The 27,822-nt window shown below is 47.4% G+C and overlaps 1 protein-coding gene across 4 annotated transcripts; it reads right to left on the bottom strand.

The window, feature by feature from the left end:
• Window positions 1–46: 46 nt before the first annotated feature.
• On the bottom strand, window positions 47–27,343 carry SLC25A25 (solute carrier family 25 member 25). 4 transcript variants are annotated; one of them, XM_075170401.1, is made up of 10 exons: window positions 27,041–27,343; window positions 7,112–7,238; window positions 6,936–7,023; window positions 6,047–6,158; window positions 5,148–5,306; window positions 4,227–4,379; window positions 4,000–4,107; window positions 3,592–3,759; window positions 3,038–3,188; window positions 47–2,599 (listed from the first exon to the last, which is right to left on the bottom strand). In XM_075170401.1, the coding sequence occupies exons 1-10, from the start codon at window positions 27,326–27,328 to the stop codon at window positions 2,415–2,417; spliced, it is 1,539 nt and encodes a 512-aa protein (XP_075026502.1). In that variant the 5' UTR covers window positions 27,329–27,343; the 3' UTR covers window positions 47–2,414. The 4 variants fall into 4 exon arrangements, with proteins under 4 accessions (XP_075026502.1, XP_075026506.1, XP_075026504.1 ...); XM_075170405.1 differs by lacking the exon at window positions 27,041–27,343 and adding an exon at window positions 19,567–21,085; XM_075170403.1 differs by lacking the exon at window positions 27,041–27,343 and adding an exon at window positions 15,744–16,416.
• Window positions 27,344–27,822: the final 479 nt, after the last annotated feature.

The raw sequence follows: 27,822 nt of genomic DNA, 5'->3' as shown, positions 1-27,822 counted from the left end.
ACAGCACCAATAAACCATATTGAGAAAGAGATGCAGACACGTGGTATCTCTTTGACAGACCTTTATTAGCAGACTGCTCCCTACATGAAGAATCCGAGTTAGATTTGCATTATAACAATTTGTGGTTACAGCTACAAAGATGGTTGTCATTTTGCATTGATTTTTGCATTCTGATATTCATATTCCCATTAGGCCACACGGTAGAAAGGAGCCACTGCAGAATTTATGACAGGTCTCAAGAAGGGGGGGTGGAAAAAAAATCACATCACTAACCCGGATTGATTAGATTTCCACATGGCTAACTACTGACAGCACCGGATAGTCAAGGCAGAGCCTCACCTGGAAGACTCTCCATGAACCACCAAAATCTGTCAGCAAAAAAGCAGCTGCTGAGTGCTAGCAAATCCTTTTCCGATTTCTCACACACTTCTCCACAGTGCCCGTTTGCATGGGAAGAGCACTGGCTCAGCAGCAGGGTCTGCTGATTCAGCCTCAAAGCACAACTGCAGCAGCTTGTGTCCAAGCGCAAGTTTCCTTCCAACTCTCTGGAAACTTGTATTTCCTTTAGTCCCTGAGATTTCTCCCCTCCCCCCTCACCTAAAAATTCCCCAAGATCGCTCTCCATTAGCCGCTGTGACATCCAACATACACAGACCTTCTACTTCCCAACTTCAGCCATCCGCCTGAAAGCCTCTCAGCCATGCACAGAGGCAATTCCAAAATAAGGCGAGCCTCACAGTGCACCCTCTCCCCTCCTCCCAAGGTACTGCTTCCTCACCAGCTCCCTTCTCTCCTATGGCTTCTTGCTACAGAATTTCTCTGGGCTGAGGTCCTCCAGCAACAACCCCAGACGTGGGAAAGGCAGCTCAAGCCCCAAAGGGAAGGTACGCAAGCACTTTAGCGTCCCTCCCCACGACTCAGCTGTGTGATGTAAGAGAACAAACAGAGAACTTTTTAAAACAGGAGAAATACAAGCACGGTAACAATATTTAAACAAGTCTATAAAAATAGTCCGACATAACTCTGTTCAAATAAATACAAAATAAATATGCTTTAAGCAGTAAAACAGTGGAATGCAACGCTGGTCCATTTTGCCCAAAATGAAAAGTTGGATGAGGATCTCCCAGGCCTCAGAAGCCAGATCCTATCAACTAAAGTAGCCCATAACACAGTCAGAGAAATTTTAAAGCCATCTCTTTCCCTTAGCCTTATGAAAAGCACCCTTTGAAAGAAAAAGCAAGCATGTCTTCAGGACTGAAAGCTCACCCCTCCCAGTGACAACCAGCCCCTCTCCCTAACACCCCTTCCCACAGCAGACCTACTCCTGGCTTGGGGACTTCATCCCGCTAATGCAAACCTGAACGTCAATCTACAAAGAGGTCTAAAGAGATAGATAGCAGCGTAGGCACGGGGTTTGGAAAAGGTCCACCAGCTATCCTCAGCACCAGGCAGAATGGAATTCAGAGGTCCATGCAACGCTGCACAGGAGCTCTCGTGTCGTGCTGGGAGCACAACTGCACAGGAGCTGTGAAATATTGTCTTTTGTTCACTAAAGCCATGCATCGAGGTGCCAGTCCATCCAGGGCTCTCCTGCCTTCCCTTTCCAAGCCCCTGCTGAGTATAAGACAAGCCAATCCCGGCATGCAAAGGATACAGGCATGCAGGCTCTAGTCTGCTGCTTCTGTTAGTAAGTGCATCTTGTTAGTGGATTTATGAGACACACTTAAACCTATAAAAAATAAATAATCCTAATTCTTCATCAGGCTGGCCTAAGTAACCTTCAGCCTGACTGGATAAACCACTGCCCACCAGCCCTCAAAACCAGTATAGTTCAAAGTTACATTTCATGTCAAGTCTTGGAAGCAGAACATGAATGTCTCCTACCCAAAGGAATATATGTAAACATAATAACAAGCCTGGTGTGGCAGCAGCTCCTACACAAGGTTTGTACAAATTTAAACAACGGGTAGGAAGTTAAACAACTGAATGGAAAAAGAAGCTCTCTGAATGGAAAAAGAAGCTCTTTCAGCAAGTCAGAAGGTGCTCATCTGCAGGCAAACAGCTCTGTACACACAATACGCTGAAAGCAGACCTGCTACCCAAATCTTTGCTACTCTGCCATTCTGCTGGGAACTGAGCAATTCGCGCCTTAAGATTCTCCCAGGAGCTCGCCTCCTGGTCTCCCAAAAGGCCCAACAGAAAGGACCACGTGATGGTTTATGTGGAGCTCTGAGTAGCAAGATGGCAAAGGACACCAGATCCTCCCCTTCCCCTTACTGACTCACAAACTATCTGAGATTTCACAGCTTTGCTTAGTCAGCTTAGTGTCAACACATTCACAGAATGAGAGATGGCTATACGTCTTGGGATTGCACCCCAAGATTTCAGAGTTCAAAGTCCTCGGCATCTCCTGGTCACCGTGACTGCACGCCCAGAGTCATCTTCAAGTTTTCATAAACCACGTAGCTGATGCTTACAGCTGGGATCACCTTCATAAAGTTCGGTGCCAGACCCCGGTAAAGACCAAACGCTCCCTCTGTCTTCAGAATGTGTTTAAACAGTCCCCTCATCGTCACTTCGGGAGCACCCTCCACTGAAGCTGCAACAGGGAAAGCCACAATAAATAATGCAGCCTACGTGGTGAAAACACTTTAAGGTAACACCTGACTCACAGAGCAGTTCTGATTCATGTGCTTCTTGTGGATGTTCACAGACCAGAGGTGCTTCATGGGGGATAGCATCTAACTTCTCAGCAAGCCATGGCCGTGCTGCACATCGCAGCCATTTTCCCAAACTGCTCTGCAGACACCCTTAGCCCAAAACTCCTGATTTGAGCAAAACAGAACCTCTGTCCTGGAGGTGCTTGGCCCAGATGCTAAGGGCAGCACAAAGTCCACTGTCCTCTTGCAGCGTGGCAAATAGCCTACTGCTCAGCTGTACAAGCCGGTTAAGGCTGCTGTTGCAATGTTTACACTAGAGGACCTTTATCTGCTCAGAGACCATGACAGGAGCTCCCACAGTTCCCAAAAGTTCTCACCTTGGGCCTGCATGCGCGTCCTCACAAGAGCCAGGGGGTAACTGGCAAGCTGTCCACAGGTACTGGAGATGGTGCCACAAGCCAGCAGAACAAAGACTCCAGGGTCAGCGCTGTTGACAGCATAGCGTTGCAACCAGGCGTTTTTTAGTGTCTGGAAGGAAGAAGCCAGATGTCAGCAGTGAAGAGGCAATCAAAAGAATATCACATTACGTAAAAGATCTAGCATAAAGGCCTAGCAAATTCAGCCTGAAGCACTAGGCTTCTCAAATCTTTTTGAGCTACTGCTACTGTAGTGCCTGGGGAAAATCCCTTCTTTAATTTTCTGCTGCAATTTTCTCATCAAAAAAAAGAAACAAGGGCCTGTGCATGATGTTGACTAGGAAAGAAGAATTGTTGTATTGGATTATCTTTTAGGCCATTTTGGTTAAAAATCTATTTGTGCCCCATAAGGCTGATCAGGAAAACTTTGATAAATTACTTAAACTCCTGCAGTAACTGACAGTGATAAAGCTACACAAGCAGCCCAGCCCTACAATAGGTTAAAGGCTTCATACCTCATAGACTGCCAGGTCAATACCAGCATACGGAATGATTCCTAGCATGTTGGGGATGTAGCCTTTGTAGAAGGCAGCCATTCCTTCCTTCGAAAGGATGTTCTTGGCACAATCCAACATGCCTGAATATTGTCCTGTCTTCCTTAGAGCCATCCGTGTTTTCAGAACCTAGAAGACAAGAACAAATACCATGAAGGCCTACATGAGAATCAACAGGAGAAAAACGTATAGACAATGTCATTCTTAAGAGCATGACTGGTCAGGACTACAGCAAGTGTCATGTGTGCAGTATTACTTGGTATCAACTCATGAATTAAGCTATAATAGCACTGGTCTTCTGCCCACGTTTTCCCACCTCACCACCTTGCCGTGACCCCTCATGGGCTGGGCTACAGCCACCCGCCTCACCTCCATCGGGTAGATGCTGCTCTGTGCAATGGCCCCAGCCAGAGAACCAGCTAACAGCCGTTCATGAATCCTCAGCATTTCTTGGTCAGTACCAATGAACCGCTTGATCTGTGGAAGCCAAGACAGACAGAAATTGAGGCTCACTGGCTTATCTCAGCCGTCTTTTTTTCTTCTTGTCCTTCTGCAAACCGTTCTGCAGCCAGACTTGTCTGTGCCCTTTTACTCACCTGCTCATAGGCCATGAACTTAATGGCAGATTCCGGTGCAATCTTCAACACATTGATGCCATTCCCTCGCCACAGTGACCTTGGTCCACCCTCTCGGATCATTTGAGTAAAACCGCCAACAATGCACATGTTGTTACTACGGGAGGCATGAACCTGGGAAAGAGAGAACAAGCTTGGATTAGTTCCAGTCCTGATTACGACAGTGCTACGTTTTTCCGTAATCCAGGGACAAAAGGGCGCTTTTTTATTTACCCAGAGATTTGCCAAGGCTTTAATCCCTTACAGATAGCTTCTACAATAGGAAAGCAAGCTTCTTTTCTTTTTTGTGAAGTCTAGTGTTAACTAATGAATCTAATCAATATCTCCCTCTGGAATGGGAGGAAAGGTTAAATAGACAACTCCCATACCTAGCATAGCATCAGCTACCCAGGGTAAACTTCTCAGCTGGCTCAAAAGCAGGTACAGTGACAAAACGGGCTAAAATCAAGTTTTTCTAACTCCTTTCTAACGGTGATAATATTTATACTGAGTACGAGCTCTGCCAGCTGACCACCACAACCACTTCAACTCTCATGGCCTCAGGGTCTCTCACGGGAACACAAGACTTGAAACTGTTTCATGAAAACCCAAGTTTTCCAGTGCTCTAAACCACAAAGCTCTCTAACTATTGACAGTTTTCACATGTCTACCTCCCAAAAGATTCTCTATATTTTTTCTAGTTAATGAAGAATAACTTTTTAACATGACTTTGATCATTCAAATAATCCAAAAAGCTTTCAGAAATAGCAGTATAAGAGCAATGAGATTAATCCTGGCCAGAGTGCTGTACTGTGTTAATGAACATTATCATCTCCTAGGCATCCAAGAATATCAAAGGAATCTGCCTGGGTATTCAAACAAACTGGAACCGCTCCATCATACCTGCATGAGCACTTTCAAGCGGTCCAAGGGAGCTGTACAGGTTCTGGACACGGCACCTGCACCTCCACCTGCGACCAGATGTCTCCACCACATCCCTGTCTGCCTCTCTTCCACTGTGAACTCATCAGGGACGGTCAAATTCTCTCCTACATCAAAGATCTGCAAAAGTATAAGGTGTTGAGAAATGTGTCATCAGCTGGCGATCTTGCCAAAGTTTTATTGCTCTTTATCAGTGCCAAGTGTTGAAGTACTGGATATGCTGATTCCAAGTCAGCAGCTTATCTATAGCCATTAACTGCTGTGTCTGGCCACAGGAACTGCCACTGCTATAGCACGTCACAAGGGGAACCTTCACATTTAGAGATGCCTGTTCAGGGAGCTGGCAACTGCTGAACATTTGTCTGCATTAAAATACTGTGGATCGTAGTAAGGAACAAAACGACCAACTGCAGGCAGCTGCATGGCAAAAAAGCTGGACCTCTCTGGAACCTTCCAAGCTCGCAGCCAGTTTAATCTTGTTACATGCTATTTACACCCACTGAAATATCTCCAGGAAGGACGGCTGCCTGTCAAATCAGTTTCTAGTCTTAACAGGTCCTGAACCAGCAGGGGCTGGCCACCGGTATGAGCTCTCAGAGGTGCAAGCCAAGTGAACACCTTCATCTTCCTGCAGAACGTGGAGTTGTTATCACCTGTGCCAGAGGCTTCAGCAGCCATGCCAGTGATAGGTGGCAAGATAACAGGAAGGACAGGAAGCGATTGGACTTCTAGGGCTACAAGGCAGCTATTGAACCGTGAAGAGAAAGATAGGGACTGCCGATAGCAGCTCCTGGGAGTCAGGACTCTGACTGAGAAGCTGGGGAAAGACCAAGACCTGTTGCAGAAGAACCATTTCTTACCGTGGAGTGCTTCCAGTACAGGATGATTTCAGGAATGTTCTCCACTGGGTGCAGCAGGTGATAGTCTCGCCACTCATTCCAATCAATCGTCATTGTCCCATTTTTATCCATGCTAAAAAGATTTATCATTAGATGAATACAGACTCCCACTGGGTGACAAATTCCTCCTCCCCTTCCCTTTGATTATTCAGGCCTACACCAAAAAAAGCTTTGCAAAGCAACTACTAAAAGACTTCTAAAGAGACAAAGCTAGGAAATCTTCTATTCACCAAACACTGCAGGGAGGTAGAAGTAGGCTCCCTTTTTCCTCCCCTCTCTCTCTCCCCTTTAACTGACCCACAGGAGTAACTGCACCCCCTCCTACCAAACTTAGGGACATAACTGACACTGAAGGGAAAATAATACTTACTAGGTGACAGGACCCCAGAAGTGTCCCGTCCTTATTCTGACACACAGGCAAACAGACAGAGGGAAGGTAGCAGAGGAAAGAAAGAGGAAAAAACAGCACAAATAAGTGGTTGTTAACATGTTAGTGCCACATGCATAAAGCACTCAGCATTTCCGAAGAGCGACTGCACTGTCTCTCTCCAAAGCAGCAAGCTCAGGGCAGCAGGACAATCAGACAGGGATGCAAATCAGCTCAGGCGCAAGCACTTCCCCACAACAGGTCAGTAAGATAAGAGATTCTGACAGTAACTCTCCATAATGATTTAAGACCTTATACGTGTCAATTCATGGGAAAAAAAAAATCAAAACGAAGAGCAATAGGCAAAAAGGAAAAAGTCTCTGGAAAGCATGTACAGGGTAGAAAGAGGAGATGGGTTCCATGTCCCTACACTTCCTTCTAACCCCCTTCACAGTAAAACCGAAGAACCAGCTGAATCCTCACCTCTTCAGTATTTTCTCAGCCTGCTGTTCAGAGATCTTGACTCCCAGGTCCCGAAGAGACTGTACAATCTCCTGGGCATCAATACGGCCTGCAAAGATAAGCCGGTGAGCTCAAGTATACGTATTACAAGCTAACACATGCAGTAGTCTATTCATGAGCATGAGAAAGGTGTTTACCATCATTCTTCTTATCCAAACTCTTGAAGACCAGTCTCAGCTTCTTTTCATGATCTTGGAGATAGTGAACAAATTCCTCAAAATCCAGCTGTCCATCCAGGTCCTTGTCTCCAGCCTTCACAATTTTCTGTTCAGAAAACAATCAAAAACTGTCAGTTCCTTTTGTTCATTCAGACAGATCTGCCCCTTTTTCTACCATATTTAAAGATCATTTCCTACACGACTGACTTTTCCTCCAGAAAGTAGCCGATAGAATTATGATGATTCCTCAAAGAAATTTGAGCAAAGCAATAGTGTAGAAAAGTCACCCGATTCCAGGCAACTGTCTCCCAAAGTTAGTAACGCAGATGAAACGCCTCATGCTTTTATCAGGGATACTCCGTTAGTATCATGTGTCTAACTTCAGTCCTGTATCTTGATTAACACCTTACACAGCCCTTGTAGAGGTTCTTGAACTATGTATGAGGCAATAGATTTGCACAAAAAGTGAATGACAAAACTTCAGGTAATAAAAAAAACTGAACAGGAGAAGGAATTTCATGCCTACTACGATTCTTAGAGAAGTAAGCTCCCTCTGGCAATAACTAACTCCAACCAGAAAAAGCTTGTCCAGCTCTAGTGGACACAGCCAAAGATAAAAACCCCTATGAACTGGTTTAGGCACCCTGGAGCTATGTGCTTTAATTATACAAGTTTCCACGAGATGCATATAGAACAAGAAAAGGTTCTTAGCAGGACAAAGCTAAAATCAAGATCAGACTCCATGCCAGACATCTAGGACATGATAAACGACTAATTAACTCACTCCAGCATGGGGCAATAGCAGATGGACTGTCCTATCTATGGGTACGCGGCGACTTGTTGACAGGAGAGGTGATATCCGGACTGCAAGAATGTGGCTCAGGGAGTTCCCATTCCCCTTCTTGTTCAGTCACTTGCCTTTGACAGCCCGTAAGTCTTTTCCAAGATGAATCAGTGAGCAACACTAAATGAGGTGTGATTCAGTCTACTGCATCACCTATATTTTTGTTTTAATTCTCGTAACATTTATGTGAACAGCAGGTGGGTTGTTAAGGAAGCTCTGAGCGGAGATCAAACACTAGGCTAACCATCTTCACCAATATTTTGTTCAATATTTAGGCTTCAAAGGTAATAGGCAAACCTAAGCTTATTGTGATATTTCCTCAGCTTACAAGCACCAGTCCCCTTCATAAGCCTTAAGTCTTTGTTTCAATGCCATTTTAAACGACTTCAATACTAAATACCTCACTATTAAAACTCTCTCTCTCTCGCCCCACCAAGTCCTGTCACTTTAGCCCTAATGCTATGAGGATTATTCCTAATCGTTTTATGAACCTTAAATAAGAAAGTGCTGTCCCAGCTACCCTGACCTTTGAGGTGTGCCCAGTATTCTTAACCTGCAATTTATCATATGACTGTTGTAAAGTTCAGATATGACCCCACATTCAACTTGCAGGCTAAAGATAGACCCACACCCCTCACATGTCAGCAGATCGGCCTTGAACAGCTGAATCAGGGCTTCCCTCTGACTGGCAACCCCCAAGCAGTTGACAGGCACCAATAATTCAGAGGCACTGTAAGAGAGATGCGACTGTGCAACTGCTCCCGTTCTCTCAGCACGCCCCTAACAACCGCAGAGATGTGCAGTGAGTGGTCAGAGACCACAGATAATAAAAGCTGCCTTGCTCCGCTGGCCTATTCCGCCACGATCACAAAGCAAATATGCTGCAAGCCTGTCGAACAGTAACCTGCAACACACGTGTGAACGGTGAGAAAGCCAAGCTCCCAGCATCTTCTCCAGAGATATGAACAAATATCTGCCTGCAGCTCCTCGCCTTTACCAGCAAATCCGAAATCTCCGTAGACAGAACTCCTCATTAACAGCTCTGCTGGCTGCAGAGGTTTCTATGGTCACCTGAGGAACACGCAGCCCCTGCAGCACGCTTTGGGACTCCACACATCTTAAAGCCTGCTACATCCCCCGTTTGTGTATCTGCACAACGGTATAAAAAGCCTACCCAGCTTTGCTGTTCAATAATCAGCTGTCTGGGCTCTTGACAGCCTGCTCCTGAAAATCACGCCGGCAGCAGCAAGCTGAAAGCAAGGGCTGCGATACAGAGCCGGACGGAGTGCTCCACGCATTTAGCGCATCTCCCTTCTGCAGCGAAGGGAAATGCTCTTGCACAGCCCCCCCGGCTCAGCCCACCCAACGTGGCTGAGCCGCTCTCCGGCTCATAGCACAAACCTGCTCACCTTCACCGGGGTGAGACCTGCATCGGCTCGAGCTGACGTTAGATCACACACCTCCCGTCAGAAGGGGGGCGGGCGGAAGGGTGTAAGAAGGAAAAGGAAGAGGATGTGAAACGTTGTACTTGAGCAGACCAGTTAAAGCAGAAGAATCCATAGTTTGGAAAACCCCTTTTTCTATTTAACTTGCATCAAATCAACTGGTTTAACCAGTCTTAGAGGCACTGAGATCTCATCAGATTCAAGCCAAAAGAATCAAAAAGAAAAAAGTCCACTCCACGCTGCTTCGGCAATCCCTGCCAAGGGGCAAGAGAAACGTGTCCACGCTGTGCCCAGCTATTATGACAGAGCCATTATGAACTTCTCCCCCTCCGACCAGCCACCCGGGGTCTTGGAGACCACCCCTCCACAGCTCGCTCCCTCCCGTTCCTCCCTCGGGGCCATACCTGCTTCCACTGGCGGTAGGTGGAGAATTCCTGGGAAGGAATGAGGAGGCTGAGTCGGAAGATCGATTTGAGTTCAGCCGGCAGCCCCTTCGACTCAAAGTATTCAAACTCCGCCTGCGACTCCCCGAACACCGGCACATACAGACAGAGGCAGAGCATCTTTCTGAGCCGGAGACTCAGCTGCCCCGCTCAGACTGACCGGGAAGGGAAGTAAAACTGAATGATTCCCCTGAGCTAATTTCAGTGCGTAGTGGAAAGGAAATGCCAGCAAGTCTCATGACACACGCCTATGAGCGCAGCCGGCTCCGGTGGGATTGGCTGTACAAGCCCTGCCCTTCTACTTAAAAGGGACGCCGTGGCTGCACAGTCCCACCCAGCTGCCAGCCAGACAGGGATCGGAGGAGGCATGTGAGTGCCTCCCATTGCTCAACACCAGGCTCCCATTACGACCTTACATCACGCTCCCCACAAGTTAACTCTTACTGGGCGCGTCTTTTAACCCAAGAGGCTTTGGCCAACATCCGAGACACTCGCTTGCTGTTCCTTACATCCGATCGGTCCTTTCTGATCCTGTTCTCACCCCTCCGGGGATTTACACGCGCAGCACAGTCTTGATCTTAACCTCTCCCACCATACAATACAGGAGGACTCTCAGTGTCTTCCTCTTCCCAAAAATTCTTCCTCTAAAACACAGTAAGAGCAGGATGCCAACCACTTACTGCTTTCATACATGTTTGGGATATCCAGCTTAAGCAAAAGCCTTGAAATTCCACTTTTATAAGGTTACTTTGCTATGCCAGAGTCGATTGGCTTTGCTTGCAAGTTCTCCCAAAAACCACTTGTGCCAGGTAGGAGCAGGCAACCCCCGCGTACCAAGTTCTCTCTCCTCTGCAGCACTCAGGAGTTGCTAATACAGGCAGCAATAAAGCCTGTGGAGAAGGTTTGCCATTGTGCCGAATACCCAGAAAACCACCAAAATCAAGGGCAGGCTTCAAAACAGACCCAGCTGCTTCAAAGCCTCCTAGCTAAGCATCCACACAGCAGTTACGCCAGCTTAATAGTTCTTCCTCCTCTTCCAACTACAATTAAACATTGCAGTCAGATATGCTCCATAATGAGAAGTGGCCTAGGCAGAACAACATTTTCTAGTTTCTACCATTTACAATTTAACCACTTTGTAAGCGAGTTCCTGAGCTTTCATTAGGAACAAGCCAGGCTAAAGAGGGAGTGTGGCACACGCATCATTTAATGTGGATATAATTACAGGCTTCTGAGCATTTAGTGGAGTTTGATGTATGGGATAACACCTAGCACTCCAACGAGAGTTCCAAAGAAGTACGGCAGGTAACAACACTGCTCAGTACAGAATTACTAGTTGCTAACATGAATTTTAAAATAAAGTTATAGTCTTGATATTCGTCAAAGAGAAGCTATCATAGAAGGAAGATGCAAAAACCCATAGCCAACAACCAAAACGCTGTAATCCTGCCGGCACTTGAAGTAACACAGCATGTTTGCTAAACTGGTTTAAGCCAGTCCAGCTAACAGCTTTCCCCACCACTGCAGACACAGCAACATTTTCTTGTGTTTGCTCTGTTTAAACAGACTGCCTGGCCAGCACAAAGTCCAATAAGCACTCCCCTCCTCAGATCCTAATGCACAAGGGGCCTTTACGTCTCTACCGTGGTATTTTGTTCTTCAGATTTAAAGGAAAGCCAAGGTCTGTAATAAGCTGTTTGTGGAGCTGCGTGTCAATCACACGAATTGGGAATACTTAATCTGGGGCTTTATTTCAAGGATTTGTGGTTTTTTTTAAAAAAAGCTTAATAGATCACGACTCGCAGCAATTTGGTACCCTTGAGAATCGTGACCTACAACGGTTTCCTACGCCCTCCCCGTCACCTCACCTACCACAGCACTGCTGCCGCGTTACCTAACCAGGCTTAACCTACTCCCCGCTGACGTCTCTTCGCACGAAAACAGGATCTTCTCAGGGACTCCAGATCCTCTTAAAGATCAGCTGCAGCAGCTCACTATATGCACGCCAACAGCACACCCCAGGCTTCCCACCGAGCTGAGTCTCACTTCAAGCAGCACCCTCATGCCACACACCAAGAGCAAACGCCTTCAGCGGCCTGACGAAGGCGAGCAGCTCCCCCCTGCCCAGCTCCAGGTAGTAAGCGAACAAATGTAACTCGGATTTGCCCCACCAAGCCTTAAGATCCTCTGTAGTCCTTCCCACGAGTTGCCAAGCATCACTATTATAGCTGCTTGGCAGCTCAGTTACTATGCCAACATGATGCAGATTTTCCTAATAAACTCCGTCTGGAGTTGGCAGCTAGAGACAAAAGGCAAAATCTGCACATTTTAGGAAAAAAAGCCCCGCTACTTACGTCAGAGGAAAGGAGAAAGGTAATGAGGTTAAGAAAGCTGATTTTAAGCAGGGTATTAATTACAGGACAGCGAGCTAAGAAGGAGAGACAGATTACGAATGAAGTTTATACCAGCAATTCTGGTTATAATGATAAAAGGAAATTAAACAGGCATTAACGAGTATTTAGATTTCACCTAAAAGAATCCTGGTAAACCTGGAAGTACTCAAAAGCAAGATAGCTCTCCAAAGCTGCAGGGATCAGTGCTGCTTGAACACAACTAAGTATGGGGTCACCACCCAAGTCTCAGCACACGCCGCCGGTCCCGCTCCCCCAGCCCCTGCAGCGTGCATGTGGCTGCACCGCTGCAGGCAGCAGCACACCCACCCCAGGGCTTCAGACGTGAGCTACGGACAGTACATCCCTCATTAGCACTGCCTATTCCTGATCAAACCAAGGACAGGGCACACAGCTCCAAATAAAGTCAGTCCTTGCAAGTCATTCCTCCCTGATATTTCTTCCATCCACAGATTCTGCCAGAGCTGGACCTACACGTCCTTGGTCGATGCGAAGCCAGCCTAGCCAACACCCTCCTCTGCTAAAAGGAGCACTAGATGGGTCCGTCTTCCTTCTACAGAAGGCTTGCTTTTCTTACCATCAAGGAAGCTGCAAACTTATTGTCCATTTTATTTATAGGATTTGGCTCTTATTTAAATGCTGCACGAGTTACCAGTTTCAACACCCTTCTATTCCAACACTAACCTTTCCAAGTCATTTGTACTCTTCTAGGCATCTGCTTCATCACCGGTTTACTACATCAGCTCCAGAAAGTACCTCCCAAAGGATGGGAGGATGCAGCCATACAAGGAGCAGGAAAGTATGCTGTTTAATTTTGAATTTACTTTGCCAAAAAAAAAGTCTCTAAATATATCAAGTGCCAGTTAGTGTCACAACCACATAACTAACATCCTCCTTCACAGGCAAAACAGCTTTCTGGGCGAGTACTCCATGGGCCAGAGAAGGAACCGCTATTGCTCGAAGTTTTCACTAGGTTCTGCTGACTTGGTACTTTTAAATTTCTGTAAACTAGCTTATAATTAATTGTGCAGTACAGAAAGTCCTCACAAAGCACAAAGAGTGTGAAGTGTATGAAGGAGGGGAGTTAATCATTTAAGAGACCCCAGCAGAGTAAAGAGCTGCAGCCAGCCAAGGCTGCGCAAGGGGAAGGCAGACAACACAACACGGTATGTGACATAAAGGTAACCAGGAAAGGTGACCTGTTCCACTGACAGCACACACATCCAAAGTTACAAGTCCAGATGGTGACACCAGGGGCAGATCATACCTCTCTCCTGTGTACACAGGGGCCAACGCATCACACTTGCAATCAGTATTTTCTCCCACATTTGCAGAAACAGCCTCATGTTGAAATCGTTACCTTCAAGCAAGGATCTGAGCAGAAACACGCCAACTACAACATGAAGACTGAAGAGCCAGGGCTAGGAAGCACCTCAGGTCAAATTTATCAATACATGCAAATTACTTACAGTAACCCAAGTATCGGGCGTGATATTTTGCGTGTTTTTAGCAGGTATGTAGTTACGGGCGTTTTTACAAAACAAAGTGGCATACCAGTCAAGAGACTTCTCCCAAGGTCACAGACATTCAGTGGCAGAGAACAAAAGCCATGTGTCCCCCACATTTTCTTTAAACACCAAATAATACTGTTCGCTCACGGTGGTTTATAATCTATCCCTAAAGCTGTACGAGACTTTTTGCAACACTACTTCTTCAGACAGGTAATTAGAACACAGATCTCTGATCAAGCACAAACAAGTCATTGCAGCTTAACAAGTTACTGTCCATCAGCTGAGCCACGATGTCTGGATGCAGTATTAGCCGGCCTGAAATGCAAGGTAAAAACATATCTGCATAATCCTCAACAGAAGAGCTTTACGCTGCATTTTACTTTACAATCAGGGCAGGCTAAAATTACACATTCACAACCTCCTAGCAGATGGGCAGTTACTTCCTAAGCTGCAATAACTCCATTTTACCACATCCTTATCCTCTAGGTATTTCTCCATTAGCCAATTTTAGGGTTCCTATGCAGCAAAAGTTCCCAGGGTCACACAGGAAAGAGGAGAATGGTATCAGCTTTCAGAGAAAGCTTCATTTGCAGGTGTGAACAGATGGACTCTTCCTGACTGAGGGACCATTGTTCCCCGGGAAGGCACCAGAGATTTTCAGCCCTACGCTTTCAAGGTTTTCATCAAAACCTCCTTCAGTTCGGAGCCTCTGTCCTTCTTCAATCTCTGTGCACGAAAGAACTCCTCTTCTCAAAATGCGCAGCACACTCCTCTTTCTGAAGAGGATGCACAGTGCTAACTGTTAGTGATAGGGACGAAGGCAAAAGTCCCTGCAGATTTTTCAGTCTGATTCAAGCAGGGAGTGGCTTCTGCTCCCCAAAATGCGAAATGCTACCCCGCCTCTTTCCATTCAAAACGGCAGCAGAAAGGATATTCATCCCCTCTACAACCTGAACTGTTCGTCCCCCATTTTAGAGAGAAAGCTTACAGCAACAACCATGCCCAATTCCCTGTCAAATAAGCTGCATCCCGCAAGTCATGCACCCCTACCCCTACTGCAGCCCTTCAGGATTATCCCAAGATCCCATCACTTGCAGGGGTTATGCCCGACTCCTTCTCCCCTAATCCCAGGTCATACCCTTGGTCTTAAACCACATATAGTCAAAGCTGACTGCACAGTCCTCAGGAGAGATGGACAGTATTCCCTCCCCATTAAAAATAAACCAGAACTGCAGTCAGCCAACACTGTGCTAGGAGCCCAGGCACTAAACTAAGCAGCTTTTGTTCGCCTCCCCCCAGACAAAGCCTTACCATTTATTCGCTGCCAATTGTGCGCACCCACCACCTCCCCGCTTTCCCACCCCCCGGGAAATTCCCATCCTCACGCAGATTTTAGTCTCTCCCTTATGCCACCCGCTCCCCAGGGACAGGGTTTCCTCTCTTCTGGGCTGTGCCATTCAAATAATACAGCCAGTTACTCATTTGCTCAAAACATTCTAGCTTTGCCAGAGGCTTGCCAGAGACCGACTCCGGAACATTTTAGGATCTATTTGATCCTTTGCCGGTCTCCAGTGCAGGGGTGGGACTCGCCACTAACCTGCATCATCATTCTCTGCCCTCTCAGTCATGCTTCTTACAAGTTGCCCAGGAACCTTCGAGACCCCCGTATTCCCCCTTGCCTCTAAACAGCATTTTTCCCCCCCTTTGAACATCACGTCTGAAAGATTAGATCACCTCCTCTCTTCAGTCACTCCCCTGGTCCCCCCACATTTCCCTTCTAGCAAGCACACGCGTTGGACCCTGCTCCCTTTTCCTGTTCCTCTCCCCTCTCCCCAAATACACACACACCCCCCCAGCTACGCGCACACTCCACCTGCAACACCCCTACTCCCGGCAGACCACACACTCTGCTGTCATGTGCATCAGCCCCTCCTCAGGCCCCTGGATATCCCGTTACCTTTGGAAAATGCTCTGCGGGTCCAACCACCAGTAGGATAGTTGGTCTCCTTTCAGTGGGATCAGTCCCTCTGTCCTGTGGCTTCCCCAACATCTTTGGCCCTTTCTCCCCGGGGCCTGGAAGTGGGGTGGTGTTTCTGGCCTCATCCGTTTTTTCATCTGCAGGACCTTGGCATATGGCCCTGGGAAGGAAGCTAGACAGAAAATGCCAAAGGGTCTGCAGCATTGCTGCTCCAGCGAGCGTCCCAGGCAGGGAAACCCTGCGCGCTCAGGAGCTGCCCGCTGCCAAGGATGATGTGACTGCACTACCAAGCACCCCCAAGACGGGAATCGGCACGGCAGCCAGCGGGAGGTTCAACCCAGCGACTCCACGGGCTCAGATTCTTTACAGACCGCTCCTGCGGACGCTTCCTGCCTTTTGAAATTGCTGCTACTGCAGTCGTGCCTGGCCTGACAAGCAGCTCATTGTACAAGAGCCTCAGAAATCTGATGGCAACAGACAAAGCACAAGACCCCTGGCATGGAGAAGCCGAGACGCTGAGCTTTGGAGACTGCTTGGGCAGAGAAGCCAAGACGCTGCGCTTAAGAGGAAAGCTAAAAATGAACCTCTCCGAGAGAAGCTTCTCAGAGCTGCCAATTAACCCGCGCGTCCCGGCTCATCCTAACGGCACATCAGGCGAGCAGCAAGGCTGAACACCCAGGCTGCGTCCCCACTGCAGCAGCGCCCAGCCAATCCTCGCTCCCAACACTGCGGTGCTCTGGAGCAAGGCAGCGCGCGCAGCCGGGCGGGAGCGCGCCCTCCGCGCAGGAGGCACCCTGCAGAGGAGCGCGCCTGCCAGCTCCATCGGGCAGGCACGGGCAGGGAGGGCAGCAGGGCAGCCGTCCGGAGAGCTGAAGCCACAGGCCCGAGGCAATTCAGCAGCAAAGGATTGTCTGAGGCGTGTACGTACCCGCTTCTGGGGCTCGGCAGCTTCGGCTGCAGGTCTTTGTTAGAGCAGCAGATGGTTCTCCGGAGAGAAGCCGGCTTTTCCCAGCCATGGCTGAATTAACCTCTAACTGCACCCTCTCTCCCCGGTCTATTATAATCTCATCCGTCATTACAATAGCTCTTTGGTGCTGCATTGTGCTTCTGCCATTTGGCTTTCAGCACAACACGGCGACACACTTGCACAGCATTTATGGCTATTCATCTATGCAAGATCTAATACGCTGTGGTTAAACTATTGCCAATTAGTCAAACAGGCCGAGTTCTGCTGAAGGAGTCTTTAACCGTGTAGTCAAGGGTAGGATTAGCCAGAGCAGGACTACAAGTATGTCTCAATGTATAATCACAGAACACAGGACATTCCCTGAATTTCTACAAGAAATGCCATGTTTCCCTCTGCTGCCACAGCAGCAATCGCTCATAGTCCCAGCAGTAAGGCTGGGGCTATCGGCCTCCCAACCAGGCCACCACCAGAAAAGTCAACCCACCTTGGTGGAACCGAGCAGCCCACATCTGGCAGGCACAACAGCAGGCTGCAGACAGTAAGGGCTCATTTTCCATTTTAAAGTACCAACATCTTCCTCTGTAGTCCTAGATTCTTGCCTGCCTTTTGCATCTGCAGACAGAGGGCACTGCACCCCTCACTTTCCAAAGTATTACGACTTTTCCGTAAGAGAACAGTTTGGGTTTTTTTTAACATGCAGGATACATAAGTACAGCCTACAGCTTCCATCAGTCAAGGCTCCCTACCCACAGTAGCACAGCAAGGTCCACGGCGAGCAGAGGACCTCAGTTTTCAGCTTTTAACTTTTCAGAGTGACAAACTGTAGGAAACTTTTGTTTTATAGATATTAGATATGAAAATACAATCCAAAACCTGGAAGGACTGCAAGCTTTCAGTAGCCAATTTGCAAATAAATTTTAGAGGAAGGATATGAAACATCACACTTCTGGGAACTTGTTAATGTTGAATTCCTTTAACCAACCTGAGAAATTGAAAAAGTGAGAGACAAGCACATAGAAGACATCACATTAAAGAATCCTTCTGCAACTACTCTTCAGAGTTACTCAAGAAGAAAAAAATGCTGTTTAATCATGAGGTCTACATACAGTACACAACAAAGTTTTTTACCTTAAAACTTGACACACACAAAAAAATAACAAAACAGAAAAAAAATACAAAATTCAGGGGTGGTAACACTGGGGTGAGGGTGCAGGGAAAGCCCTGTCCCTCTCCGAGGAATGGCACAGTCCAGTTCTCGTTGGCATGTAGGCAGAAGCTCAGGCACAGACAGAAGAGAGTGAAGAATTTTTGTCATGCCTGAATTACCTTGAGCTGTTGCCAGTCATCACAACTACAAGCACAAAAGTTAAACTTTTTTTTAAAACGCAGTGAATCAGATCCTTTAAGACAACATTTGAAAGCTTCTAACGCTCTCAAGCCAGAGGAGGAACAAAGCAGATTTTCTGAACTGGGCACAGTTCTTCAAAATCAGCTTCTCTTAGCCTAAGGCTGTCGTTTCACAAGAAGCAGTGAACTGATCTGAAGCTTACTGCCGCTAAAAGGTCATCTCGCACATCCACATCAGCTCTGTACTTACCTTGCTCCCGTGCTCCTCCGACAGCCTCATTAACCCAGCCAAAAATTACAGAGCTTTCTGCTAGGCTAACCAGTTGAGGCTACTCATGGCTGGGGTCCAAAAAACCCTGGCTGCCTGTGGACAGGGCATTAGGGCTGCCGGCGGCGGCGGCAGGCGGACTGGCTCCGCTGCTCACAGAGCTACAGAAGGTGAAGCACCCAAGTGGGACTTTGGGTTTGTCCCCAGTGGTCACCTAATGCTGGGCTGCTACTCACAAGGACCCGTTAAACCAGGTGATGTTACTTGACATAATTTCTTACAGTTTCTCCGCATAGTATTAGCTTTAGTGGTGTGTGCATGGCAGGGAACCATCTTCCTTTGTTCATGCAGAGATTACATAGTAAAATAATAATTTGTGCAAGAAATTACGTGCCCAGGGCGCAATTAAAGCAGAAACTCAGCAATGCTTCCTTGGCCTTTGTCCTCACTAAAGAAAACCTCAGAGGAATTCTGCCACCGCACTAATCCACACAGCTCCTTGAGAACAGACTTTTCTAATCATATTTAGGAAAAAAAAAAGCATTCTTTTACCAAGTTGGGAATTTTATTAGGTCAGAATACGAAACCTAGTAACGGCAAGATGATTATAGCTAGAGGCAAGACAACTGCTCTCCTACAGGGAATTTGTAGGGAAGTATTACCCTACCAACACCACCACGAAGCCAATCATTCACACATAAGAAAAGATGCAATAAATACCATGAGTCCAGCCTGAACGGTGACACAAAGGAGCAGATGAGGAACAAAAATTCACTTTTTCTAGAAATCATGGAGACCTAGACTGCACAGCAACAGCTTTCCCAACCTAGGCTTCATTAGGTCTCCAATTCCAGCTGTTTCCATGAACCAAGCCCAGGTTTTTCAAGGCAGAAAAGCACCGGGACTGATCTGAAAGCTGGCTCTCGGCCAGCACACCAGTCACTGGGGACAGAAGGCGCCTGTGGCAGCTGGCCTCAGAGACCTACACCACCAAAATGGATAGTCATTAGATAGCCAGAGGAGAAGCCGACAATGAAGTCGTGTAATAAATCCAAATGGAGACAAAGGAGAAAGGAAAGAGCAAGAGTATGATGTGTTTTGGTTAATTAAAACAGTATTTTCCTCAGTACTGCAAGCTGTCAGAGGGAGGTTCTGTCTTAAGCCACAAACCCAAGGTATCTGGTATCCTCTTCAGCCACATCATGCAGGCCACATCTCACCTGCTCAGTTTGAAACTCCAGTTTTCAAACAGGCACTTGCCCTTTCCAGCCTGGTAGTACTGGGCAGAAATTCAGACTTAGACTATTTGCTTTAAGATGGCTTCTAAAAGACTTTTGAGTAAGTGCACAGCGTTTTCCAGCAAGAATGTGAGCCTCGTCACCAGACAACTAGCTAACATGCAAAAAATGCGGGAGGGAGGGTGAAAAGAAAGGGGGGCAGAGGCAAGGGAGCTGTGCTCTGAGCAATGACCCTTCTCCTCCTCCAGTGCAGGGAGAGCTGCCACTGCGGTCGACGTCTCCGGTTCCTTAGGTGACCCCGCAGGAATCAGCGTGACTCATCTCCTTTGGGAGCTCTCCTGGAAGCACCCCGAGGAGCGCTGCCTACACGTGTGCCACCCAGAGATAGCACCCAGCCCGCCCCAGCTGGGATGGGCCACCATGACTTTTTCAATTACCTCTTATCTTCAAATGCAATTCCTGAAAGACAAAACTTTAAAAAAAAAAAAAAAAAGTAAGTACTTCCCACTTTTTAGAAAGCCGAAGTTAACCCTGCACAGTGCTTCTTGCACCAGCCATAAAATCTAACGTCTTGGCCACTGCTGCTTAAATAATTAAACTGTCTAGTGACATTCAACTACATTAATATATTAAGGTGACACAGCACAGTTCAGCGAACACTGCAAAGAAACCCAGGTCACTTCGCTATAGGAACCCTGGCACAAGTGATTAGCTATTCCAGTTGATATATTAAGGCAACCAGGGGCCAGTGCCAAATACAGGGACACAGAGAGAGCTGGCCAGGGAGAGGGAAACACGCAGCCATTGCGCAGAACAGCAAGTTCCACCGAGGTCATATCATATCACATGAAGAACCGGGGATTGACCAAGAGAAAGGGCATCCTTAGTACTCAGAAATGAGAAAGTCAGCTTCTTGCTGCGCTAGAAAGTTAACCAGGAAAATAGCTAGCGAGAAGCGATGGCCCTCCGGCAGCCCGGGCCCAGGCTTGCTCTGACACGGCCCCTGTTCTCCTTAGGCTAAACGATGTAGATTCACATACCAAACAGCTTTGCCTTTCCAAGCAACTCATGATCTAAAAATTTTAACAATTTCTCTTAAGCAGAATTCTCCACTGTAAGCCACTTTCACTGCCAGAAACTCCCCTGCAGTTCACTGCACATAACTTAGAAGAACTAAGACGTCTCCGTTGCCTTTGTACATTGACGCTAGTTATCACAGCCACTCGGGACAAAGTCTGGGGCATCATTAAAGTGCGCTCATGTCCCACATTCAGAGGGACAAATATAGCAATAGGACATGAACAAGAACAAAGACTCATTTACCATTTGCTACAAGTAGGTCTGAAAGAAAAAAAAAATCCCTCCCCCTTCTCCTCCTCCCAACACCGTACCATGTTATAATATACACAACAGAGAGCACGGAACTGCAGCATCACCATTTTGTAGGGCTCTCAAACAGGAGACCAAGTCCTTATTATGGCTTTGATGTCATTTTATTAACACTTGTCAACTATTTAAGGGTTCTGCTCAATATTCAGCCAGACTTACCACTGGTTTTATTTCTTTTTAAAAAAAAAAATTAAAAGAAACAATAAGTATATTAAAGTCCTGGGTGTTTTTTTACCCGCCCTTATCTCAGTAATCTGACTAATAATCCAATGCGGATGAGGATAAGGAGACATTTTCCACTACTTACCAAGGCATCTAGCCCTCGTCACTAAACTACGCCCCACAGAACATGTGTTGAAAGACCAAAACCCTGCTGCATATTCTACACAGGCACAATCAGTCGCTTTGGATCAGTTTTGTTGTCTCATTTCACTCGGGCTCTGGGGATCCTGCAGGCATTCACTTCACTAGAGTTCAGAATATGCACCATCCTGCAGGAAAAATAACACTGCGAGGCCACGTCAGTGACGTGCAGGATGCCCTTCTGCAAGAGAGACTCTCATACAACGTCGACATTTAAAATTGATATGCTCAAGTCAAAGTTGCATCTCCGTCTCACAAAGTTCGGCCCGTATCCTTTGTTCATTATCACCCTCCAAATAGGACAGAGGTCTCGGCTAAATAAACTTGAGAACCGCAAGGCTTCTCCAATTTGCTGAAAGGTAGGACAAAAAATGATCCTGGAAGAACATCCCAAGATTGCATCTCTCAAGTTATATACCTGGTCCTGTACGTACACAAACATAAAGCAACACTTGCCTAATCCACAACTGTTTGTTTATATGCAAGGTAAACTTACACAAGAGCAAGTTTCTCTTGTATGTGCATCTAAAAACTCACTTCCAATCTACCCCTTTGAACTGAGTGGACATGCACTGCCAGTTTAATACATTAATCACACCAAGGCATGTCTGATGACCAGAGACCAAGTTTGAGTAAAGACTTTCAGCATTACGGTGTGAGACGCCCTGGTCTCCGGCATCCCTCTCCTCCTGCCCTCCCCGTAAGACCTCTGGGTCCAGGCAGAGGGACGAACACCGGCAGCCAGCGTGCCAGCCCGTCTCCCCGACATTCATTGTCCCAGCGCACCCTCCAGCCCAGCAAAGCTCTCGCTTTACGAGGCTGCTGGCCAAGTCTATTAATAACCGACACTGCGCCGAGAAGTTTCCTTGTGCCAAAGCCAATCCCTGTGTTTCATCTCAAACTTTTTGCAGCGGCTGTCAAGAACTCATTTGATTTATTACAAAGAGTTTATTTGCGCCTTTAGCATGTCTAAATCAGAGAAGGTAACAGAACCCAGAATTCACACCAACTTATCCACTTACCACAGATTTAAAGGCTTTATCTACAACTAAATCATTGACCTACGGTTCTGCTCTTGCACCAGGTTTCCCAAGTGCATGAGAACAGGGCCTTCATCAAACCACACACTTCATAATGTACAAAGAGCAAGAACAGGCCTCCACTCCCTACAGACCCAACAAATATGATCTTTTTTGCTTGCTATTTTAATGCACATTGTACATAAATGTGTGGAGTTATTTAACATGTTATTGAAAGCAGTTTCACCTTGTGTTAAACTGGTTCAGGGTATCCACATTCGTCCTTCAAGATTAGTCAGGAGATGGGTGGTTGAGAAGCTGCTAGCAAATACCTTTCAGCAGAAGGAAGGGTATCAACTGGACTTTCAAACTGTAACACTGCTTCATTTGGTTGATACGACCTTGTGTTGCTCAACCCTTCATGATGAATTACAAAGGCCTGGCTAAAGGCTCCACAACAGCCCCAGCAGGATTCAAGACACACAAGCCATAAAGATGTTGTATCTAAATGTATATAAGTTTGGAGATAATTCAGTCTAGATTACAGAACAGTGCTCTTTTTATCATAAACAGACTTCTGTAAAGCAATAAAAACTCAGGTCCTCCTTTTCCAAATGACTGTGAATGGAAAACAGGTGAAAGCATCACACAGAAAAGATTCCCTGCTTCCTCTGCCCCTTACAGTTGCTGAGAATTTTAGTACTTTATGCATAGTATAATACAGAGTATTCAAACGTCTTGGAGAGTAGAATAGTTACAGAAATAGAGTCTGAAAGGAAGAATTAAATGACGACATGACAGAAGATAAAGTATTGATCAGAAATACTTTTTTATGATTGCAACTGCTACAATAGAAAGTTTCTCAATCCATCCATGGAGTCACTTGCAAAAGAGCTCACTGATCAGCTATCCCAGATCAGCACGGATACAGCGTTCTCTGACAGCTGGAAGAGTCCGAGGCACATACTTAAAAAGCAAAGGCATTCAGAGGAGAGGCATGAAGCAAACAGAAGTTTGACACTGCAGAGTCCGGCTGCAGCAGCGCAGTTACGCTTCTTCGGTTCACGTAAAAAGTGAACAACAGAAGTTTTGTGGGAGTTTGGACAGCCAGAACTTGGAGATCAAAGAGGAGATACCAGGCAAAGAAAGAGGTGAGGAAAGCAAATGTGAAGATTTCAGCCGAATGGGAGCTGATGTAGTTTCACATGGGGAAGCTGATACCGAGGCAGCAATAGGCAGTCACATATATGAACTCGGGAGAAAAAAGCATCACAAGGCCAAGGAGGACATCATCATTACAGCAGAGGCAACCGGGCCAGTTGTAACTGAAAAGAGGCAAGGGGTATGTTTGCTCTGTTTCTTAAAGCTGAAAGAATTATTCCACCAGAGATGCTCAGCACCACCACAGAAGAGGTAGCTGCAGAAAAAGTACACCACCTCAGTCTGTCTCTAGGCAGCTGGGATGAATTCCACCAGTTCAAACCGTCTGGAACTTCAGCAGCAGAGATGAGGTTTTAGAATAACACTCCAGCCCTGCAGTTAATCAGGATCAGTAGGAAAACAGTTACATTAGCAAATACACAAATACTACCATTACACATCCTTTCAACAATACCACAACTCCAGATACAAAGTAGAAAACATAGTTCCAGTTCAACTACCCGCATTTTCATAAGGCGCATATTTCCAGTTCCATAAGTCTATATAAATATTTTCATGAGGGAAGTCAGAAAGTAGTAGTGACAGGAGACTGACTATTCCAGAGGTAGATGTAATTTAGCAGTAAAAGACTATCCCTTCACACGGTAGAAAGAAAGCCTTTAAAAAATTCTTCACATGGTTATCACTTCACTGCTTAAGCAAAGTGAAGTATGTGAATTGCTTCATGCTAACCAGAGCAAACAAGCGTTTCTTTAGAAGGCTCACTGATTTGGCACACTGTATTTGTCAAATGGTTTAAAGATAACAGCATGGGTTAAAAAAATGCATCGTTTACACAAGCAAATTCCACGTCAAAGGACATCTAAGTACAACCCCTTCTCTCCCCCACCACAGAAGGCCACCTCTAAAACAGAAGGCAGCAATTTTCCAAGAATGCTACAAAGGGTTTTATCTCAGTAAGAACTCTCAAGCATTGAAGGAGCCAAAATATTGCTCATTCTCTTTTCAAGTTGCAGCCCAAAACTATTATTGTTACCACAAGGACTTTTAGCCTACTGACGCAAAGAGATTAGCAACTCACAGCTAAGATTGGCGATAACCTCACATTACGAGTCTAATATTTTCTCCATCTGTCTCCCAAACGTTCGAAGGCAACTCCCATATCAAATGTACTGTTGCATGGAAGGAAAAATAAAACGCACCAGAGCCACCAAGTAATTTACTAATCACAAGCAATCCATGTGATTTATGCCTAAATTGGTCTCCAAACACACCATGTCCGATACATCAAAAAGGTTTTTGCTTGACACTTAAGCACTTTTCATGAGTGTGACTTCACATCAGTTATCCCAAGCATCAAGGTGCCATTATTAGCTAAGGATGGGGCAGAAAAAAGAATGACTTATTAATAGAACTGCCTGGGAAACAGGAAGTTCATTTGATTTTCCTAAAAATTACACAATGCAGAAGTTTTCTAGCCAGCTGTCCGAGGACTGTTCCCACATGTTTAACTGGAACTTCAGTTTTGAACTCTGCATCCTCGTTCTTAACGGACACTTTTTACACTGCTGAAGGGGATGCTTTGCAATACTAACAATGCTTTAGGAACTCTATTCATCTAACCAGTCGCTTCCTGCGCGGCGGAAGAGAAGGCAGTAGAAGCAAATGGCTGAGGAACAATACTGACAGATGAGGGCTTCAGCAGAAAGACAGGATTGTTAAGCAGCGTCCAGACAGCGCTTCCCTCCAACAGAGCAGTTCCAGTCCCTGCAGAACGGTTCCTCTCAGCCGCTCCCGCAGTGTGGCAAGCAAAGAAACTATCTACTGGGAAGTAAAAATGCATTTTGTTTTATGGTGCATCCTCCTAGCCTGGAGAATGTCAGGCTGGATTGAATAACATGCCTGGGAAGAAAAGGGAATGCAAACTGAGACAGGCATGCAGGCGTAAGCACAGAACATTCTGGTGCCAGAGGTAAAGGATTCGGCACCCACGGGTGGCAGCAGGTCAGCATTTCACAGGGCATGCACAGGTGATTTATACGGTATAATCAGATTTCATTACCGAAACGCACACGGCAGAAAATCACCATGGTACTAACGTTATTTTTAGAAACGGCACAACTAAACCACTCACGAGATCCTCACACTGCCAAAGAATTCTCATACTTTACAGCAGCAAGGAAGATGCTAACCAAAAAGGAATGTTAGAAGTTAAGATGTTGGGGGTGCAAAGTTAGAGAGGAACTAGCAACTCTGGAAAGGATGGCTACATGCAATTAAAGCACTCAAACAAATTGGGGTACCACTCCCAGAAAAGGGAGAGAATAAGAACTGTCACTTGAATTAGATGTCTTTTCAGTGACTCAGAAGTTATCCCTAAACTCTTCCTCCTTCCTGCAGGATTGAGGCACTCTGAGATGGCACATCCATGACTGCGTTATCTACGCCGGTGTGTTTATCTACCGTCCTCCCAAGATACTCAGCTTTTTTATGGTCCTGCATATGAAATACAAGAGACTAGGCAGGGACAAACAATGCACTGAGGACAAGCCCATTACTCTGATCCATACAGATGTAAATTACACTAATTACAGTTAAATAGAGCAACATCACCTTGAACCTTGAAGCCTAGGGTTGTCAGTGTACAACACCACACAAAGAGCTGTGACCACAAAAGAGCACAGCTCCCAACACTGAAGGAGAAAGGCAGTGCGCTGCACATTTTGTATACTTCACGTGCAAGCTGTACAAATACAGCAGCCTTCTTACATTTTAAGATATTTCAAACCCCTTAAAATAGACAAGTGAGTTTGGCATGCATAAGCCACCTTGGGCAAGAAACTTAAGTAGCAAAGTGGTGCCAAACAGACTAATGTGAGGAAACGCAACGACGCAATGAGAATTGCATGACAACCTGACTGCACCTATCCCTTCCAAAAAATCTTTTACAAATTTAAGTAAGCACGCAAGCTTCCCAGCCCTCGGACCTGGAGAAAGAGGATTTGCTTTATGGTTCTTCCTGTCCAAGCTCAACGTTTTCAATCTTAAATTTCCGCAGTTAATACCGTACATGTCTACAGGCAGCAAGCAAGCCGATTCCTCCGGGTTTAGTGCTCAAGCCAGCACGGCTGCTTTTAGAAGCGCCCAAACCCGCAGAGCAGCGGCGTCTCCCATCTCACAAACGCCCGTCCGCGCTCAGGCTGCGCCACGGGAAGGTAACGGGATGCAAGTGCTGGCAGCAAGCAGCAGCCGCCTGCTGCCACCGCTCGCCCGGCGGGTCTTCTCCCCTGGCCGAGGCAGTTAAAGGGTCTCCAGAGCCCACGTCCCGCTCCCGAGAACGGCGGAGCCGGGCGAGCTCCGCGGCACGCAGCCGGGCTCCGGAGACAGACTAGCGCTGCGGGGCGAGCGCGGGATGAGGAGGGCGGCCAGACGCTCCCTCACCCCGCAGGGACGCACGTCCGGAGCCCAGCCCAGCTCAGCCCCGCCGGGCCACCCCCGCCGCCCGCTCCACCGCCCGCGCTCACCAGAAGGTCCAGCTCGGTGCGGTGCAGCCCGAGGCGGCCCAGGCCCACGGCCAGGTCGTGGATGCAGAGTGCGCCGTCGCGGTTCACGTCGAGCTTCTGGAAGAGGGCGCGGAGGCGCCGGTCCTGCTCGGAGGCCTCGCACAGAGGCCGCCCGCAGGGGCCCGCGCTCCCGCCGCCACCGCCCTCCGCCCCCGGGCCGGGCGCCGCGCCGGCGGCCCGCGGGGAGCCGCAGGGGCAGAGCACGCCGCTCACCACCGGGGAGGCCAGCGAGCGCCGCGCCCCCGGCATCGTCCCGCCGCCCGCCCGCTCCTCACGCGCGCCGACGCCGGCAAATGGCGCCGCTTCCGCCGCGAGGAACCGACACGGAGCGCTTCCGCCTTCGCGCCACACGCCGCGGCCGCCACGTGACGCTCCGCGCCGACCAATGGCAGCCGCCCGCGCGCTGGCGTCGGCCAACACGCCCCCGCCCACACCCCCGGCTTCCACGCGCTCCCGCGAGGTGGGCGGGCGCTGACGTCAGAGGGACACCTCCCCCTTCACCAATCGGAAGGAAACACCGCCCGGCGCAGAAGGGGGCGGTACAAGCGGCTGGACCAAACTCCCATTGGTTAAGCCCCTAGGAGAAGGCGGGGATAAAGCTACAACATCTCCAATCAGATGGGGAACCGGGAGTCAGTTTGAGCTTGACGGACGTGGTATGTATCCAGTAGCTTCCAAAGCAGGGGGCGCTCTGTGTTGATGGACGTGAGAAGTACCCAATGGAATTAGAGCGGGGGAAATTC

Source organism: Calonectris borealis, chromosome 21 (assembly GCF_964195595.1).
Source record: "Calonectris borealis chromosome 21, bCalBor7.hap1.2, whole genome shotgun sequence".
Lineage (NCBI taxonomy): Eukaryota > Metazoa > Chordata > Aves > Procellariiformes > Procellariidae > Calonectris > Calonectris borealis.
Note: the sequence above shows the minus strand (reverse complement) of the source record. Positions and strands in the feature narration are given on the sequence as shown.